The sequence below is a fragment of the Blennius ocellaris genome, assembly GCF_963422515.1.
Source record: "Blennius ocellaris genome assembly, chromosome: 4".
NCBI lineage: Eukaryota > Metazoa > Chordata > Actinopteri > Blenniiformes > Blenniidae > Blennius > Blennius ocellaris.
The window spans coordinates 939,306-960,059 of record NC_137653.1 but is presented as its reverse complement, the minus strand read 5'-3'; the positions used below and the strand labels follow the sequence as shown (position 1 = coordinate 960,059).

At 45.8% G+C, this 20,754-nt stretch overlaps 3 protein-coding genes across 3 annotated transcripts in view; 1 reads left to right on the top strand and 2 right to left on the bottom strand.

Moving 5' to 3' along the window:
• Window positions 1-20,754, bottom strand: part of dennd6a (DENN/MADD domain containing 6A) — a 342,604-nt gene that overhangs the window by 162,796 nt on the left and 159,054 nt on the right. The window lies entirely within an intron of this gene.
• On the bottom strand, window positions 3,855-5,371 carry LOC308129191 (uncharacterized protein). Its single transcript, XM_080495001.1, has one exon. It carries the CDS (start codon window positions 5,275-5,277, stop codon window positions 4,489-4,491), a length of 789 nt encoding a protein of 262 aa, XP_080351127.1. The 5' UTR covers window positions 5,278-5,371; the 3' UTR covers window positions 3,855-4,488.
• nisch (nischarin) overlaps window positions 7,482-20,754 on the top strand; it is a 31,118-nt gene continuing 17,845 nt past the window's right edge. Inside the window, exons 1-12 of the mRNA XM_080495327.1 lie at window positions 7,482-7,673; window positions 8,979-9,062; window positions 9,491-9,673; window positions 10,168-10,216; window positions 11,876-12,039; window positions 12,112-12,207; window positions 13,285-13,380; window positions 14,702-14,854; window positions 16,127-16,195; window positions 16,315-16,500; window positions 17,693-17,821; window positions 19,163-19,276. Of these exons, the coding sequence (XP_080351453.1) occupies window positions 7,593-7,673; window positions 8,979-9,062; window positions 9,491-9,673; window positions 10,168-10,216; window positions 11,876-12,039; window positions 12,112-12,207; window positions 13,285-13,380; window positions 14,702-14,854; window positions 16,127-16,195; window positions 16,315-16,500; window positions 17,693-17,821; window positions 19,163-19,276 (1,404 nt within the window). The 5' untranslated portion in view covers window positions 7,482-7,592. The remainder of the gene's footprint in view (window positions 7,674-8,978; window positions 9,063-9,490; window positions 9,674-10,167; window positions 10,217-11,875; window positions 12,040-12,111; window positions 12,208-13,284; window positions 13,381-14,701; window positions 14,855-16,126; window positions 16,196-16,314; window positions 16,501-17,692; window positions 17,822-19,162; window positions 19,277-20,754) is intronic.

Genomic DNA, 20,754 nt, shown 5'->3' with positions numbered 1-20,754 from the left:
GGTGTGTTTGGTGAGTCACAGCGCCCCGAGAGGCCTGGCAGGTGTACTACATGTCCCGAAGCCTCGTGTTGAACAGAGTTCATAGTCAGAATGTTTTTATAGAAGGCCGAGGAGATGAAAGATGTTTTCTTTCATCATGTGGACGTGGCCTCAGGCCTGAACCTCCAGCAAAGCCAGGAAGGACATCATGACAGATCAAACCTGTCGATCACATGATCCCGACTGGGTCAACCAGGACTGTTCTTTATTGATTACTGGGATTTTTGTGGCGCAAAGCAGCAAGAAGCTCGACTTTCATCTCTGGTGGCAGTTTTCCCTTTGTGTACTTTGTGTTTCTCTTTGTGCCGGAATGTTTCCTCCCAGTTCATCTTCAAATTACAACCCAAACACTGACCTGCTGGGTTAATCAGTGACTGTGGATTACCTCTGTGTGTGCGTGTGTGTGTGTGTGTGTGTGTGTGTGTGTGTGTGTGTGTGTGTGTGTGTGTGTGTGTGTGTGTGTGTGTGTGTCACTAATCAGGCTCTGCAGCGTCTCCAGGTTAATGTTTGTTATCCGAGGCTCCAGGCAGTAACATTGTATTATGTTAATGTTAATGCTGAAACACACTGTTGAACACGACCAGGGTGTTTTACATGTATTTCACTGGACGAAACCGCAAAAAGTATTTTGGTGCAAAACTAAATAAAAATACAAAGAAACAATAAAGTAACTCAAACTCAGAGTTTCGCAGTGGAATCTACCTGGAAGAATCTTCTTCACTTTCTCTCTGTGACACGAAGCGTTTGTGTTTTACAGCATCAACATTTTTATTTATTTATTTATTTTTTAGAAACAGTCTTGAAGGTTCCGCCTGCTGGATGAGGAGCGGCGGCCATCTTTAGGACTGGCGTTCACTGGGGTCCTGTCTCTACTTGTTGGACGGCCCTTTAAACCTCTGCTGCCCAGTTTTCTGTGTGTGTGCGTGTGTGTGTGTGTGTGTGTGTGTGTGTGTGTGTGTGTGTGTGTGTGTGTGTGTGTGTGTGTGTGTGTGTGTGTGTGTGAACTCAGCACCACATATCACAGTCTTGTGGAGGTTTGATCATTATTTTATTTCAATAAGTGTGTGAGGAAATATTTCTCTCAGTGTCCTGACAAGTAGAGACATGTCCCTGTGTGTGTGTGTGTGTGTGCGTGTGTGTGTGTGTGTGTGTGTGTGTGTGTGTGTGTGTGTGTGTGTGTGTGTGTGTGTGTGTGTGTGTGTGTGTGTGTGTGTGTTCTTCCTGTTTGCGACGGCACAATGAGGTTAAAGTCGGTGACGACAGTGGAAAACGAAGCAGAAGCGACGGAGTCACAACAACTTGTGACCTTGTGTCCTGGAGCAAGGCAGCAAGGCAGCGAGTGTCCTGGAGCAAGGCAGCGAGTGTCCTGCTCATATGATAAGATTAAAAAAGAAAAAAGAAAAAAGTCCAAACACGGCGCAGGTCAGTGTGACTGTGTGTGTTTCTGTGTGTTCTCAAGCCGAGCAGGTCAGCTGATCTGAGGTCAAAGGTCACAGCTCACACTGACAGGATTATGAAATATATTTATATATATATATATATATATATATATATATATATATATTTATATATGTAACCCTGATGCTCTGATGTAACCCGATGGTCAAATGGGGGGGGGTGGGGGGGTCGGGGGGTGGGGGGGGGGGGGGATCACTGGTTTATCACAGAGCAAATACAAACACACACAATCATTCACACATGCTCTTGTTTGACCAATTTAAGGTCACAGATCAACCAAACAAGCATGAGGACGAGACAAACTGAGTCAATAGAAGATGGTTCAAATTGGAATGTATTTCTTTAAAAATCAGAATATATATATATATATATATATATAAGTGGTATGTCAGTCCGAGACGATTCCCCGTTCAGCTCCTCCACCTGCCGCCGTCATTACCTGACGACCCGCCGACACAAAGAGGCTTACGTCCTCCCGTCCTCCCGTCCTCCCGTCCTCCCGTCCGTCCAGAGTGGGAGGGACGGCTTCACTTTCCATAATCCACTTTAACGGCTCTGTGAGCAGGAACTCTGCTCCCCTCTGCTCCACGGGACGTCTGAAATGAAAACGCTGCCCGCTGTCAGAACGTCTCGTCCATTTAATTCGCCGTAAAACTGCAGTTTCACAGCTGCAACTCACAGGAAGTACACGTCAACCATCGCCGGTTCGGATGCTGCAAACGCTGCTTCATCACATTGGAAGAGGAAAAAATGATTGAAAAGCTCAATATCCACTGTATTAAAACAAAAAACCCACACACTTAAGACAATTTTTGCATTATTTTAGACCGTTTTTAGTCTTTAAATTCACCCAATGAACAAAACAAAGAAGTGAGCTTGTGTTTCTACGTTAAGATCAAATGTTGACGTCGTTAAAAACCATTGATTTAATTAGATCCGCGTCACGACGTTCTTTCTTTTCCACGACGACACAGTAGCACTAATTAAGTTTGCGTGGCAGTGCCGCTGCTCTATTATAGCAGAATCGCTGGGTTTCTGTTGGTTTTCCACAACAAAAGTACATTAAATAACGGACTTAAAGTGTTTTACTGGATCACTTCGGCTCCGTCTGTACAAACTTTGTCTGTCACGTTGTGTATTATTGGCTTTAATCATGAATATCTACAAGTGTTCTATGTGCACCTTGTTTTATAGTAATAAAGCCACAAAGTCACTCAATACGCCACAATTACACAATATGAATTTGTTCCATTGGTTTGATGTAGTATAAAATGCCTCTATTGTTTACACCAGGGGCCTCAAACTGGTTTCAGTTGAGGATCCACATCAACCTGATTTGACCTCTGACCTCTGGAGGCCCAACAAGTCAAACATCATGTTAAACTGCAGATATGGACAAATGCAAAGTCTTTCCTTCTTTTGATCCTTTTGTAACTGCTAGAATTTACCAGTCGATTCTGAAATATACATATTAAAGTTAATCAGATATTATATTTGCAAAAAAAACCCTCAGTCACCTTATCTGGTATCGTATTTTTATTCAGGATTAAAACAATTTGTCATCATCTGGAAATTGTTTTGAGTTCACGTGTCTAAAGTATCACTTCACATAAGTTGGACTCGTTGTTTTATTGTGAAAGGCGTTGCGTCATGCGACCTCCACAGATTGCATTAATGTCAGGGGTCAAATTCTGAATGTCATTTTTGACAATCTGGTGTTTTTAGATCAGCCTCTGTCAGTTTTCATATTTATACTTAAAAAAAAAATAAATCCCATGGCGGCCGGATTAGATCCTCTGGCGGGCCGGTTCTGGTCCCCGGGCCTCATGTTGGACACCCCTGGTTTAGACTATTGAGAAAATAATTTATTTGACTCTCAGAAGGAAATGATTAATAATTAATTTGAATAGCAAATGTGCACATAAACTATACAAATAGAAATGTTTTAGTTCTAATAACAATAAACTGGTGGAAGCTGCCCAATATATTAAATATTAAATTAGATTTAGGTGTTTTTATACTTTCTTATAAATGCAAAGCGTCTGATTCTCCACTGCGTTCAGTTCCCTGCAGGCGGTCGGACCTGAAGGACGACACACAACCACACTGTTGTTTTTGTCATCGCGGCCACACAAGAGAATTAAATCTCCTCCTACCAGAAAACACACTCTTCTAGCAGCTGTAGCTTCCAGTGCAGAAGTGGATAAAATATTTACATAGGAAAATATCTTTTGGGAAGCTTCAGGATCCTCCAAGTCATTTTTATATTGTCCAGACTTTTAGAAAATAAGGTGTTTTATTTCAGGGAGGAAAAATAAACTCATTTATATCCACAAAGACAAACAACCAGCCAAAGGTACAACAATCACAGATTTATTAATCATTTCTTCTTTGTTGTTGTTGGTAATTTGACAGTTAAAAACCTTTTCTTGAAGAAATCCGCTGCAGCCAATCGCCTGCAGCCTCGTCCACCCAGCTCGACGCTGATTGGCTGCCTGGGTTCACGCCCACCTTGCAGCCCATGTCCCTTTGTGAGCAACAACAACAACAGAGCCGCAGCACTTTGCTGCACGTTGACACGCAAAGTCACCAAATGTGACGCCATAAGAAACCGTAAAAAAATAAAATTAAACAAAACGCAGCCCAATAAAGGTGATTTATATTCTTTTGTTCTGTTCAGGTTATTTTGTCCAGGCAGGATGAGGTCAGTCAACTCTCCGTCTGAATCTCGGGCTCCTTGTTGTTTTTAACATCAAGAGCCACTAAAAGTCACAGACAAATGAAGTGAAGAAGGTCCGTGCAGGAGGAGAACTGCTGGAGACGGAATCCTCTCATCCTGCAGGCAAACTTTAAGGCTGAACGACACAAGAGACGAGACCTTTTTTTGTCTTTTGTGACCATGAAGCAGAACGAACCTGTCCACGTTCAGTCTGAGGGTTGTTTATGTTTTGTTTCCGTTTTGTGAAAGAAAAAAGTCTGAAAGTTTCCCCTTCAGGGCGTCAGGACGTCACAAAACTCCACGAAGTCTCTTTGCATGAAGTTCTGGCTCTGCAGCAGGTCGTCCTCGGAGGGGAAGTAGGGCATGCTGTCCTCCTGCAGACTGTCCTCCTGCAGACTGTCCTCCCGCAGACTGTCCTCCCGCAGACTGTCCTCCCGCAGACCGTCCTCCCGCAGACTGTCCTCCTGCACTCTGTCCTCCCGCAGGCGCACGCCGTCCTCCCGGTGCAGTACCACGGTCGACCCGGGGGGCGCTGTGGAGCCGTGCGGGTCGGGGCTGTCCAGCAGGGCCCCCCGGGCGTTCTCCAGCACGCCCAGGTACGAGTCCATGTCCGTGAGCTCCGTGTCGCTGTCGGAGCCGCTGCCGCTGTCGCTGCCCACCGAGTCAGAGCGCATGTGCAGCATCTGGTACTTCTCGTGCATCAGGAACTGGTTGGTGTTCTTGGGCGCGCGCATCCCGCGCGCCCTGTTGCCCTGGACGTTGATGGGGCGCAGGGCAACCTCGGGCGTCTGGAGGCTGCGTGGATGATGATGATGATGATGGTGATGATGGTGGTGTTGATGGTGGCGCTTCGGGTGCTGTTGGTGATTATTGCGCCCTCTTGACCACCCCCCTCTTCCTCCTCCTCCTCCTCCTCCTCCTCTGCGCCCCTGCAGGCGCCCCCTGCAGCTCCTGGACCAGCCGTGCTTCCTGCGGCTGCCAGCGTCCCTGTGCACGGCCTCCTGGCCGTCCTGCTGCCTCTGCTGGTGGCAGATCCTCCTGCACATCGTCTCCGCGAGCATTTCGTTCCTGTCAGATCGTTTCCCTTCACATCCTCCTCCTCCTCCTCCTCCTCCTCCTCCTGTTTCACACAGCGACAAAGAGAGGCTGCTTGCTTTCCCGTTCTGGGATTAAACACCCCCCCCCCCCCCTCCTCTCTCCCCTCCACGAGTCTACCTTTTCACTGCTCGTGCACTTTTTTTCTTGACCTCTGGCTTTGGCTGGTGCATCGCCTGCTCTTCCTCCCCCTGCTGCGGCAGCCTGCCCGCTCCTCTGCCTCACTGTCACGCCCTCGTCCTCAAACTCTCTCTATTTACAGTCTGTTGTCAACGTCGCAGCGACCCGAGCCAGCTGCAGTAAATAACGAGGCGAGCTGCGCTGCCGGAGGGCTTTCAGAGGGGATTTCTAACGATTTAGGAGCTGTTTTGTTCCCGTGTCTCGGTTTTGAGGTGAACCAGCCGCTGTTACGCGTTGAGCTCCGAGCAGCACCGACTGTGGCTCTGCCTCCCGCAGCAGCGCTCATAAAGACATGGACGGGTCCATTCACACGTCCAGCACAGGGGTGGCGGGGGGATTAGATAAGTTAAATTATTCCTCAACACTCGCTGCATTCGGGATTATATGAACTAGTTAATAAACTAGTTAATAAAATACGTCTAGACACACATTTTTACCTTGAATCGCTGTCAGTTTTGTGAGAGAATCTCGACTAATAAGTACCCCCGCCCCCGAATCGTAATGGAGAGTTCCGCTCCAGTTTTAGCTGCTGTAATCTGACCCACGGCTGCTCCTGGTCGCCCCCTATCGACGGAGACAGGAACAGCAAGGAGGAGGAGGAGGAGAAGAGGAGGAGCGCACTTGTCATTCTTCTGGTTATTAACTGTTATTATTCTGTCATGCACATATAACATTATCCTGTCACGCCACCGCAGTAAAGACTGATTTGAAAGACGTTTTAATAATAACAACAACAACAATAATAATAATAATTATAATAGCAATAATAATAATAATGATAATAATAATAATAGCAATAATAATAATAATAATTATTATTATAATAGCAACAACAGCAGGATTAATAATAATAATAATAATAATAATAGTATTTCCATCCTGAAATGCATACAGTCTGAGAACTCGACCACAAAACTCCTAATTGAAGCCATGTCCAGGTTATTTCATTGTTGATGCTACAAATCTGGTTCAGTCCGACCTCAAGTCTTCCACAGATTTCCTCCATCGTCTTGAGAGCATAAATGTTCATATCACTTTTACCCTGCTGCCTCCACGAGGTTGTTTATTTTGTGGAACTGCCCCCTGAACTTTTTTCTCTTCACTGTGAATCACTCAACCTTCTTGTGTCAATTGTTTTGGCGTCTGGCGCCACCAAGAGGCCAAAAGTGTTGTTAACACTTCGAAACGGAATATATTGTTTTATTTTTGGGGCCACGTTTTTCCATACTTAAAGAATATTTGACTCAATTTACTGGAACAGAAAGTATCAAGATCATAACAAAATGAATCAAATAAATGAAGCAAAAACCATTGCTGTCAAACTATACGTCCAATATACATTCTTTTAAGAAATAAAAAAAAAAACTAAACATTGGTTCTCAGCTGTCGGTACAAAATCAACACTGAATAAAGTAAATACAATATAATATATATGTGTGCGTGTGTGTTGTGATTAATGTACAGACAGTTTCTTGTGGATGTGTTTTTAATAAATGTATTTAATTTCGTTTAAAAGTAAAATATTGTCCTTAATCAGCACTAGATTGTTGCCTGTGGTTAATCCTGGTTGTGCTGTGGCGAATGTGAACTTTTCTAAGAATCTTTGAGGGCAGGGGGACGAATGACATTTTAATTTAGAAAGGGAATGATGTTGTTATGTTGAGGGATAATACTCTGACGGTTACTTGTTATAAAAACTGTTGGACACGTTGTTCCAACTGTCTTTCCTAACCTGAAAGTCGGAATATAAACAATGAGACGAAGGAACAAAATGTTCCGAATATTAGATAATGAAAATAAATTCCGGCTGATGAAGCTGTTCTCTTATCAGGCTGCATTGAACTTGTGTCTCATTCGATGTATTAAGTTAGTAAATTAATCGTGTGAGTGCAGCGTCGTGGACATTAAGCTAAAGTTTAAATAAAGTTGCCTTTTCAATCCACCAGACGCGTGACGTCACTCATCATCACAACAAACATGGCGGCGGGAGGCAGCTGACTGAGAAGAGACGCTGGTTATCCTCCCCAAACCTTTATTTATTCTTTTTTTTTTTTTTAAACCCCCGAGTAACACTTAAAAACCACCTCGTCTCCACGACGACATGGAGCCCGTCGCGTTTCCAGAGGAGACGCCCGAGAGACAGGTGTCCGTGGTCGGCTCGGAGCTGGTGGAAAACTACACTGTGAGTCGGTCCTGGTTAGCTTAGCATGTAGCCACACCAGCAGCGGGTCTGTCAACGTGACAGCAGGCAGGAGGGGATGAAATGTGAATTGTGGTTAGTAGAACAAGTGTTCAAACATTCCTAACGGGATTTCCACGCGTTTGGTCTTCTGCGTTTGCATGTTGGTTGTGAGAAAATCCTGCAGAGGAGCGACATGCTAGCCGGTAGCTGTAGCGGAAACTGAATCATCATATCGCTTCACTTTCGTTTTGGTTTTCCGATTTAACTTGAACAAATCTGACTACAAACCCGAGCTCCTTCTCTCTACTTAAATGATTAGAGTCATCACCACTGACATCCATTAATTCCCCGTGTTCTCTCTGAAGTTAATCGGTCCGCCTCGGGGTTCGTCCGAAAAGTCCCTCCTATGTCCTTTTCTGTGGACTTTACGGTAACCCCCTGGATGACGTCACGGGGTGAAGGCAAGTTGTTAAGAGGCTTCCTGAAGGAGTTAAGGCAAGGTGTTAGGAGGCTTCCTGGAGGAGTTAAGGCAAGGTGTTAGGAGGCTTCCTGAAGGAGTTAGTGAAAGGCAGATTATCGCTTTGCTAACTTGCATAATCTGCGTCGTTTTCAGTCATCCTGAGTTTCCCTGAACACTCCGATGAGCCGCTCCTTTAAATGTTGTCCCCCGCAAGGAATTGTGGGGCAGCATGAGCTGGTCTCCTTTGGTAAAGGAAGCATCAGAGTTCCATCATCCTAGGAAAAAAAACACTTCTGAGGTTCAGGTAAAGTCGATAGATCAGGAGTTCGGAGGGATATTTCGGATGTACCCTTGATTTCCCTAAGATGTGTGTGTTTGATGGCTTTATGGCCGCTCCAGGGTGTTCACAGCCTCCGATAATAATCAATACCACACACACATAAGCATAAGGAAACCCTCAAGCCCTGACCAGAACCAGATGTATTCTTGCTCTGAGGCATCCTGCACCACTGGCCGTCAGCAGGACTGACAAACTGTTAAGATTTGTAGTTGAGATCAAGTAACCGAGAACATCTGTGTTAAATTTCACACATTTCCTTCAAGTCGCAGGTGTCAAAGTTCCAGGAAAACCTCAATAGACCTGAGTGATTGCTCCAATATTATCCTGAACAATATATGAAAAGTCCCGAGTTGCTGCATGACCCAAAGAAGTAAGGTTGCAGGTGGTTGTTCGTGTGCAGGAATGTTAGACGTTCTCTCAGGTCTTAAATAGGCTGTTCTGACCATTCAGACTCGTTTATAATGTGGCTGTGGTAAAAGAAAGTAACCCAGTGTCCATGTTTCAGGTCTACATCATCGATGTCACAGATGGAGTGCACAAATGGACGGTGAAGCATCGTTACAGCGACTTTCATGACCTCCATGAGAAGGTGAGAGACTCCAGCCTGTCGCCCGTCGGCCGACGACACCGACAACTACTACTTATACACAAAGTAGTGTATAAACAAGGCGTGAACCAGAGTAAACAACTTTGTGATTTCAGGGTTTTGAAAAGGCACGAAGGTCTGACATTCGCTGTTAAAACTCTTTTAAAATCACCACAAGCAGTACAAGTCTCAACTCTTTAAAAAAAAAAAGAAATTCCTCTATTTGCTTATGTGACATAATATCTGTGCCAATGAATCATTAACAAATAATGAATAAATAAAAAGTAACCATAATTATGTTAACGTTTTCTTAACGAATTAAATGTTTCGAATCAATTAACTCAATTAACATGTTATTTTTGACAGCATAATTATTATTATTATTAACATTATTATGATTGAAGTTCATCCTGACGCGTGTGTTTCTCCAGCTCACTGCAGAGAAGAAGGTCGACCGAGGGCTTCTGCCCCCGAAGAAGATTCTGGGAAAGAACTCCAAGAGTTTGGTGGAGCGGCGGCAGAAGGAGCTGGAGCTCTACCTGCAGACGCTCCTCCAGCAGTTCCCTCAGGCCACGCCCACGCCGCTCGCCAACTTCCTGCACTTTCACCTCTACGTGAGTTTGATCTTTTTCTGCTCCGGACGCCGAGTTGGCGAGTCTTTCACAAGTCAACGTTCGGACGACGTGGTTCTATTAAAGAACGTGAGATAATAGGTGAGCGGCTCGTCTTCACTGGGAGACGAAGGACACCGAGGTCACATGGTGCCGAGGAACAGACCGCCGTTGTCCTCCGAGGTCTCTGCCCGGGGGAAAGCCCTGCTCGTGATTCATGACGAGCAACATGTGACCAGGTCAAGACAACTGAGCTATTTTATTTCTCCACTGTGTTTTATTCATCAGTGTTTGAAGACCCGTGTTGTTGGAAGTGTCGCTGATGTTTCTTTTAATGTCTCGTGTGTTTTTCTAAATGTAATCGGGGTTTTTTTTTGGTCCCAGTTCAGAGAATGAAAGACTTAATTAGAAGTAAAGGACAGAGTAGGATTATGTGCGAAACGTTTAAATTGCAGTAAATGGAAATGCTGACGAGGTTTTTGTTTCTTTGTCTGCAGGAGATTAACGGGATCACTGCAGCTCTGGCTGAGGAGTTGTTCCACAAAGGTACGACGAGCCTCTGACCTGCTGCTCTCGTGTCTGGAGAGTCGTCAATAATCCAAGTCCCTCAAGTTGAGTCTTGTGGCTCTTCCTTCAGTTTGTGCTGAGAAAGTAACTGCCCCATTTAGAATGTTCCCTTTGTCTGCAGAACGTCGGTAGTTTATGTCGTCTACCAGTGTTTTTCAACCTTTTTGAGCCAAGACACACTTTTTTGTTTGGAAACATCTGGAGTCTCACCACCACCTGGAAATGTTAAAATGTTAAACTCTGTAGCCTCTATTAACAATATAAAGTCTTTCTCATCAAAGTTTGATCAACAGGAATCCAGTAAATCCAGAAAGCAAGGACTTTTTTTAATAGTGCCTCCCTCAGTGTGAAACCTGGACCTGATGGATGAAGAGCTGAGATCCTGGTTTTCAAAAACTTCTCCATCACTGTCACTGACACAGTACTTTGATACAAGATGGTAGCAGGAGGTGGAGATGAACCACACTGACGTCTGTCACTTTACATTTCACCGGCAAAGTTCTGTGCTGCCCTCTAGTGGTGAAGAGTATTTATACATGATTACTCTGCAACACACTGTCGCTGTGAGAGCAAAGGTTTTTTTTAGAAAAAAATGTGAAATGTGATAATTTCCCACGGCTCAGCTGACGATCTGGAGGAAACACCAGAGGTTGAGAAACTCTGGTCTCCAGGACTTGTAACGTTTCCTTCTGAACGGATAAATGTTCGGTGAAAAACCTGCTAGAATGACAGAAAAGAGACAAACTCCAGTAATCGAGAGCAATAATAGTCGAAACAATCAAGATTCTTGCTCAAGGGCAGAGAGTGAAGTCACCTGACAGCTCGTTCATTGATCTTCCCCGTTCTTCCCTCTGCTGCCCGCTTTTATTCCAACGTTGAAGGAGGAGGTTACTTTCTCATTCCATGATACAACAAAGCAGGTTAACGCTGAATCTCAGGCCCGTGTGTGTGTGTGTGTGTGTGTGTGTGTGTGTGTGTGTGTGTGTGTGTGTGTGTGTGTGTGTGTGTGTGTGTGTGTGTGTGTGTGTGTGTGTGTGTGTGTGTGTGTGTGTGTGTGTGTGTGTGTGTGTGTATTTCTATGTGAGCTGAGAAGGTAGGAATTCCCTAAGATAACGACGACGACGTCTCAGGGCGGCGCCGTTAAAATATCTTCTCAGAAGTACGAGGTACGACGACTCGTGGCCCGGCAGGCGTAAAGCAGCCAACAACACAAACATGCAGGAATCAGCGATAACTTGCAAAAATGTTAATTCCCATTTATACCAAGTATAAAGTACAAATGTACTTATCAGTAAATGTCGGTTTTTTTCCGTGGGAGTTTGAGAAAAGAGAAACTACACACTGCGACTCGTCACTGTCAATTCATACTATGTGTAGGTCTCTGGTTCCTCCTCTCCAGGTAGGGAATCAGTCGGGCGTAGGGCTCAATTATGGAAAAAGTCCCAATCGGGACTATTTAGGGAAATATTGAACTCGCCGTTATTTACACGATTGTGTCTTTGAATGTGGAAAACAGCATTTCTTGAACCTGTTAGAAAACAGACTGAGTGGAGTCGGTGTGTTCAGCGTTGTGTCTCACAGCAGCCGCAGCCTTGCCCAGCGGTTCACGGCAGGTCTCTGTGTTGCGCCGTGTCCCAGGTGAGCAGCTGCTGCAGGCCGGCCAGGTGTTTTCCCTCCACCCTCTGCAGCTGTACTCCGTCACCCAGCAGCTCCGCCTGGCCAAACCCACCTGCTGCAACGGGGACGCCAAGACCGACCTGGGACACATCCTGGACTTCACCTGCAGGCTGCGATACCTCAAGGTCTGTAGCGTGAATCCTCGTGTCCGAAGAGGCGGGGAACCTTCTCACCGTTCTTTTGTCTCCGTGGCTCAGATTCCTGGCACCAGAGGACCAGTCGGGACCAGTAACATCCAGGAGAGCAGCCTCCCCTTTGACCTCTCCTTTTTTAAGTCCCTGCTGCAAATAGAGGTAACGTGTATCAGTGTTTCTCTACCTTGTTGAGCCAAGACACACTTTTTTGTTTGGAGAAATCTGGAGGCACACCACCACCTGGAAATGTTAAAATGTGAAACTCTGTAGCCTCTATTAACAATATAAAGTCTTTCTCATCACAGTTTTATCAACAGGAATCCAGTAAATCCAGAAAGCAAGGACTTTTTTTTAATAGTGCCTCCGTCAGTGTGAAACCTGGACCTGATGGATGAAGAGCTGAGATCCTGGTTTTCAAAAACTTCTCCATCACTGTCACTGACACAGTACTTTGATACAAGATGGTAGCAGGAGGTGGAGATGAACCACACTGACGTCTGTCACTTTACATTTCACCGGCAAAGTTCTGTGCTGCCCTCTAGTGGTGAAGAGTATTTATACATGATTACTCTGCGGCTGTGAGAGTAAATGGTTTTTAGAAAAAAAATGTGAAATGTGATAATTTCCCACGACTCAGCTGACGATCTGGAGGAAACACCAGAGGTTGAAAAACACATTGGACACACATTTACTGTACAAAACGATTCATACAATTAAATCAAAGTACCAAACATGGCAGGTTAAAATTCTAGAAACAGGAAATCTCAATTGAGATTTTTTTTTTTTAAATGTGCCTTTTAATCTTTTTTTCAAAGTAAGATTAGAATGAAACTTGACAGCTTTGGATCCTATAAAGTGTTCCTGGTTAAAAATACACAAATAATTACTGCAGGTTATGCAGGCCTGGGTGGAAAGACTTCATTGACCACGTGACTCATAGGAAGAGAAAAACTAAGGAAGGTGACCAGGAATTGATTTATATATATATAGTTATGTCGATACAGAGAATACAGAATACAATGGAGGTTAAAGTGTCACAGCCAGTTCTGAGTCTCTCCATTATAAACAGCAGATGTGAATATTTACTCCATGTTTATATCCTAACGTTTGAATTGTCTGAGCAAATATGGAACAAATGATTGTTTCTAACACACAAGAAGAGTCCGAGTTCTTCACGTGACCAGAAATCTGGATTTCCCTTTCATCTGGATGTCCCTTTCATCTGTTTGTCTCCAGATCAGCGAGTGCAGCTCTCACCAGGTTGAAGGTCTGCCGTCGCTGAGGTCCAGTCTGGCCACGATGAGCATCAACCGCTGCACCGAGACCATGATGGTACGGTTCTGCCGGCGTCCTGGTTCTGCCGGCGTCCTGGTCCTGCCGGCGTCCTGGTTCTGCCGGCGTCCTGGTTCTGCCGGCGTCCTTGTTCTGCCGGCGTCCTTGTTCTGCCGGCGTCCTGGTTCTGCCGGCGTCCTGGTTCTGCCGGCGTCCTGGTTCTGCCGGCGTCCTGGTCCTGCCGGCGTCCTGGTTCTGCCGGCGTCCTGGTTCTGCCGGCGTCCTTGTTCTGCCGGCGTCCTTGTTCTGCCGGCGTCCTGGTTCTGCCGGCGTCCTGGTACTGCCGGCGTCCTGGTCCTGCCGGCGTCCTGGTTCTGCCGGCGTCCTTGGTCTGTCGGCGTCCTTGGTCTGCCGGCGTCCTGGTCCTGCCGGCGTCCTGGTCCTGCCGGCGTCCTGGTCCTGCCGGCGTCCTTGGTCTGCCGGCGTCCTTGGTCTGCCGGCGTCCTGGTCCTGCCGGCGTCCTGGTTCTGCCGGCGTCCTGGTTCTGCCGGCGTCCTTGTTCTGCCGGCGTCCTGGTTCTGCCGGCGTCCTTGGTCTGCCGGCGTCCTGGTCCTGCCGGCGTCCTGGTTCTGCCGGCGTCCTGGTTCTGCCGGCGTCCTGGTTCTGCCGGCGTCCTTGGTCTGCCGGCGTCCTTGGTCTGCCGGCGTCCTGGTTCTGCCGGCGTCCTGGTTCTGCCGGCGTCCTGGTTCTGCTGGCGTTGCCGGGGAGATCAGTATAGTTTCCACTGAGACGTGGCCTTTAGCTTGACGCTCTCTCTTCTCCTCTCCTTCATTCACATCGTAAACAAGTAAAAAAAAAAAAAAAAACTCCACAGGCCCACTGGTGAGGTTTAACACTTTACTTGTCAAAGAAACAAACAAAAAGCTGGTCCAGAAAAAATGTCCTAAGGTGTTCTAGGTTCCGTAAGTGGTCCGTTAAATACAGTCAATATTAATCGTTCAAGACACGAGACGAAAGAAAAAGGGAGAGAGACAGAGAGAGAGAGAGAGAGGTCAAAAAACTGTGCGGCTCCACTCTCACCTGCCTCACTTCCTGTCACAGGTAGTCCCACCCCCCCAAACTCCACCCCCCCCAAACTCCACCCCTTTTATCCACTTAAATCAACCACAACATTTTAAATGATTAACTCATGACATCATTGCCCATGTGAACTAAAATACTTGTAAATGCTGCTAATTCCTACCAAATGAAACGTCTTGCATTGCTGCTGTTTTAGATCAACTTAAATAATTTATCTTTGTAACCGAGCTCAATGGAAGCTGCGTGGAAACTTGGGCTCCGACAATCGGTAGCGCTGACGTACGCTCTGCGCCTCTTGCAGGCCGTTCTGGTGCCGGAGGCCAGCGAGTTCTCCCAGTGGGAGCCGGAGGGGGCGGAGTCAGGGTGTCCCGTCACCGCGGTGATCCCGGCCTGGAGGAACCTGACCACGCTGGACATGAGCCACAACTGCATCGCCGTCATCGACGGCTCCGTGGTGAGCTCAGAGACGATTTATAGGAGGGAGTTGTTTTTATATATTTCACTGTATTTTGCACCAGAATGTTTCATTAAAATCGACTTTATGTTCAGATTCTGGTCATTTTCAGTCAAAATTAGACACTTTCATCACGTACACTGTACTGCAACAACGCAAAACTTTAAAGTGTACATTTAAAGGTCATTATTTAAGGTTTTATATTGTATGCATGTGTGTATATGTAGTATACATATTATTATTATTAGTCCAGTTATGTGCTTTTAAATAAGTATGTCTATTCAGTGTTTGGTTCGTTCAATATCAACTGATCCTACAATTGATCACGTCATCATGTAGTATTTAGTCTGTGATTGTTATCATATTTTTATTTTATTCCTATTTTATTTTACTTATTACTTTCTACTGTAAATACTTTTGACCCTTAGAGTTCCTGATAGTCATTGTATATAAGATACCTCTATTATCTAACTGTTTGCACATTTCTTGTCTTCAGTGTCCTTAAGAGCAGAAGGTAACAAGTACATTTCTCCTTTGTGAGATCAATAAAGGCTTATCTTCTCTTATCTTATCTTATTTAGTCGTCTATATTGCATTAGAATTCACCATTAAAGGTCTATTTTTTCAAACTGTTTCCAGAGGAGCCCACCCCCCCCCCCCTCCCCCCGGACTCTCATTTGACATTTGGCAGCACTGGTCGACCCCCCAATGCTTTGTGTCACTTGCATGTGCACGATATTGATTTAATCAAAACACTGAAAAAGTACCAATCTGCTGTGACAGGTGTGCTGGTCGCTGTGACAGGAGGTCAGGGCAAGCCGCCCTCGATATCGCCCTCTCTTTTGTCACCGGGGTCAAACATCGAGCCAAGTTTATGTCCATTGGGCTAAAAGCACAAAGTGATTTTTAACCATATTGACAACGTCTAATTAAAGAAACTAATATCCTTCATTTGAAAGCAAAGGACTACGAGATCATTATGGAAACGTTCATCTTCGTACACTTTTCACAAAGTCTATTTTGAGCAACTTGAAATTTCTAATAGAGGAAATTTAATCAGAAACCTTCTGGTCAGTTTACTGTTTAGAAAAGCAGGGTGTTCCGTCCATCTTCCTCCAGCAGTGTGCGCCCTCCAGTGGAGGAATTGGGAATTGCAGTTACTTTCATGAGAAGTGAAAAGCAGTAAATGTCCATGTGTTTTTACGGTAATCGACGTCGTCCTCGATCTCCTGTCAGAGTGTGTGACAGGATGTTCTGCTTCTTGTCTGGTAGAAACTGATTCCAAAGGTGGAGTTTCTGGACCTGAGCTACAACCAGCTGTCCTCCGTGGAAAACCTGCAGGTAGGTGGATCACATGACCAAGAACAGGCCTGCTGGAGGAGGACGAGCAGAGAACCATCAGGTTCTTTATCTCTTATGAGCAAACGGCCCTTCTTTCATCCCTTCTTCCCTCGCTGCAGCACCTCTACAACCTGGTCCACGTGGACCTGTCCTACAACAGCCTCCGGGTCCTGGAAGCGGCTCACACCCGCCTGGGAAACATCAAGACCCTGAGCCTGGCCGGGAACCAGCTGGACCGGCTGGCCGGCCTCACCAAGCTGTACTCCCTGGTCAACCTGGACCTGAGCCACAACCAGCTGAGCCAGGTAACCATGGCAACGCCGCGGCCCAGGTAACCGTAGCAATGCCGCGGCTCAGGTAACAGTAACCAGCCCAGGTAACCATAGCAACGCCGCGGCCTAGGTAACCGTAGCTATGCCGCGGCTCAGGTAACAGTAACCAGCCCAGGTAACCGTAGCAACGCCCGACCCAGGTAACGGTAACCAGCCCGGGTAACTATAGCAACGCCGCGGCCCAGGTAACGGTAGCCAGCCCGGGTAACCATAGCAACGCCGCCGACCAGGTAACAGTAACCATAGCAACGCTGCGGCCCAGGTAACAGTAACCAACCCAGGTAACCGTAGCAACGTCGCGGCCCAGGTAACGGTAACCAGCCCAGGTAACCGTAGCAACGCCGTGGCCCAGGTAACGGTAGCCAGCCCGGGTAACCATAGCAACGCCGCCGACCAGGTAACAGTAACCATAGCAACGCTGCGGCCCAGGTAACAGTAACCAACCCAGGTAACCGTAGCAACGTCGCGGCCCAGGTAACGGTAACCAGCCCAGGTAACCGTAGCAACGCCGCGGCCCAGGTAACGGTAACCAGCCCGGGTAACCATAGCAACGCCGAGGCCCAGGTAACAGTAACCAGCCCAGGTAACCGTAGCGACGCCGCGGCCCAGGTAACGGTAACCAGCCCAGGTAACCGTAGCGACGCCGCGGCCCAGGTAACGGTAACCAGCCCAGGTAACCGTAGCGACACCGCGGCCCAGGTAACGGTAACCAGCCCAGGTAACCGTAGCGACGCCGCGGCCCAGGTAACGGTAACCAGCCCAGGTAACCGTAGCGACACCGCGGCCCAGGTAACCGTTGTTCAAACATTTATTTTGAAGAAACGGCGAAATCGGACATTTTTACTGTTTATTTCTCAAGATTGGGTCGTTTTCCTCTCGGAGGCTCGTCAGAAGCTTTTCTGGATAAAAACACGTCAGTAGAAATGTGATTGGTTAAAAGTGTTCAATGTTCTTTTAACGGCTCATGTTGGACCATTTCGAAGTTATTTCTTATCGAAGCTCATATTGGGATTTTAGTCGCTCCTTTTCAAAGACGTAAGAAGTGATTCAAAGAGAATAAATATCTTGTTTGTCGGGAAAAAAAAACTTTGTGGAAAAACTAAAAGATGAATTTTCTTCTTTAATATCTTGGGTGTTTGTTTCTTTGTGTGTGTTTTCTATGAAGTTGGAGGAAATCAAGCACATCGGCTCGCTGCCCTGTCTGGAGAAAGTCAACCTGTCCAGCAACCCGCTGGTCATCGTCCCCGACTACAGAACCAAAGTCCTGGCCCAGTTCGGAGACCGAGCAGCAGAGGTACCACAACACCACCTTGTCATGTCGTGTGTTTATTACCATGTTTATTACCATGTTTATTACCATGTTTATTACTAGGTTTATTACTAGGTTTATTACCATGTTTATTACTACTATGAGGGTGGCTGCATTATGGAAAAAAGTCCTAATCACCATTATTTACACGATTATGTCTTTGAATGTGGAACAGCATTTATTGAACCTGTTGAACAAAAAGACTCCTGTTAAATATCTAAAAATATCTTGTAATGTAGTTAAAAAATAAAGTGTTGTACTGAACTCCATCTTGTGAAAACAATAAATAAATATAATACAGTAAGAGATTGATATACTTCAACATAAATATTTTATTTATCTCCTAAAGTTCTCTGTGTGGTTCTGTGTGTCTGGTTCTCTGGGGTTCTGTGTGTGGTTCTCTGTGTCTGGTTCTGTGTCTGGTTCTCTGTGTCTGGTTCTGTGTCTGGTTCTCTGTGTGTGGTTCTCTGTGTCTGGTTCTGTGTCTGGTTCTCTGTGTCTGGTTCTGTGTCTGGTTCTCTGTGTGTGGTTCTCTGTGTCTGGTTCTGTGTCTGGTTCTCTGTGTGTGGTTCTCTGTGTCTGGTTCTGTGTCTGGTTCTCTGTGTCTGGTTCTGTGTCTGGTTCTCTGTGTGTGGTTCTCTGTGTCTGGTTCTGTGTCTGGTTCTCTGTGTGTGGTTCTCTGTGTCTGGTTCCTTGTCTGGTTCTCTGTGTGTGGTTCCTTGTCTGGTTCTCTGTGTGTGGTTCTCTGTGTCTGGTTCTGTGTCTGGTTCTCTGTGTGTGGTTCTCTGTGTGTGGTTCTCTGTGTCTGGTTCTGTGTCTGGTTCTCTGTGTGTGGTTCTCTGTGTGTGGTTCTCTGTGTGTGGTTCTGTGTGTCTGGTTCTCTGGGTGGTTCTCTGGGTGTGGTTCTCTGGGTGGTTCTCTTGTTCTCTGGGTGGTTCTCTGTGGTTCTGTGGTTCTCTCTGGTTCGATGGTTCTCTCTGGTTCTGTGGTTGTGTGGTTCCGTGTTGATGTAGCGTCTGTGTGGTTCTCTCTGGTTCTCTGGTTCTGTGGTTCTCTGGTTCTCTCTGGTTCTCTGGTTCTATGGTTCTCTCTGGTTCTGTGGTTCTCTCTAGTTCGATGGTTCTCTCTGGTTCTGTGGTTGTGTGGTTCCGTGTTGATGTAGCGTCTGTGTGGTTCTCTGGTTCTCTCTGGTTCTGTGGTTCTCTGTTGTTCTCTGGTTCTGTGGTTCTCTCTGGTTCTGTGGTTCTCTCTGGTTCTCTCTGGTTCTGTGGTTCTCTGGTTGTGTGGTTGTGTGGTTCCGTGTTGACGCAGCCTCTGGCCCCCCAGGTGTGTCTGGACAGCGAGGTGACGACGGAGAAGGAGCTGGACACGGTGGAGGTTCTAAAGGCCATCCAGAAGGCCAAGGAGGTGAAGGACCGGATGAGCAGCGGCGACAGGAAGGTACGGCGCCACCTGCTGTTCACCTGCAGAACCTCAGTGTGTCTCTGGCAGTTCTTCATACACCTGGTCCCGCGGGTCTTTTGTCCTCCACGTCCCCCCACGGTTCCTCTAATGTCCACCAGCCTCCGTATCGCCACGCAGGAAATCGTCCCAGAGGAACTTCAGCTGATTCTTCTGGTTCCAATCAGACTTTCTTTCTTCCTTCTGTCAACCTGTGTCGACGCCACAGAGCTGGTTTCTGTCCTGCACCTCCAAATGAGAGCGTTTCACTTCATGAGTGTTTTTAATAATCACATCTGGAGGCGTCGTCCTCTGGGGCTCCTGGACGGTTGGGTTCTAATGAGGACAACTGACAATCTCAATTATTCCTGACAATCTCAATTATTCCTGACAATCGGAATTATTTCTGACAATCTGAATTATTTCTGACAATCGGAATTATTTCTGACAATCTGAATTATTTCTGACAATCGGAATTATTTCTGACAATCGGAATTATTCCTGACAATCGGAATTATTCCTGACAATCTGAATTATTCCTGACAATCGGAATTATTCCTGACAATCGGAATTATTCCTGACAATCGGAATTATTTCTGACAATCGGAATTATTTCTGACAATCGGAATTATTTCTGACAATCTCAATTATTCCTGACAATCTGAATTATTCCTGACAATCTGAATTATTCCTGACAATCTGAATTATTCCTGACAATCGGAATTATTTCTGACAATCGGAATTATTTCTGACAATCGGAATTATTTCTGACAATCGGAATTATTTCTGACAATCGGAATTATTCCTGACAATCGGAATTATTCCTGACAATCGGAATTATTCCTGACAATCGGAATTATTCCTGACAATCGGAATTATTCCTGACAATCTCAATTATTCCTGACAACCTGAATTATTCCTGACAATCTGAATTATTCCTGACAATCGGAATTATTTCTGACAATCGGAATTATTTCTGACAATCGGAATTATTTCTGACAATCGGAATTATTTCTGACAATCGGAATTATTCCTGACAATCGGAATTATTCCTGACAATCGGAATTATTCCTGACAATCGGAATTATTCCTGACAATCTCAATTATTCCTGACAATCGGAATTATTCCTGACAATCGGAATTATTTCTGACAATCGGAATTATTTCTGACAATCGGAATTATTTCTGACAATCGGAATTATTTCTGACAATCTCAATTATTCCTGACAATCTGAATTATTCCTGACAATCTCAATTATTCCTGACAATTGGAATTATTCCTGACAATCTGAATTATTCCTGACAACCTGAATTATTCCCGACAATCGGAATTATTCCCGACAATCGGAATTATTTCTGACAATCGGAATTATTTCTGACAATCGGAATTATTTCTGACAATCGGAATTATTCCTGACAATCGGAATTATTCCTGACAATCGGAATTATTTCTGACAATCGGAATTATTTCTGACAAT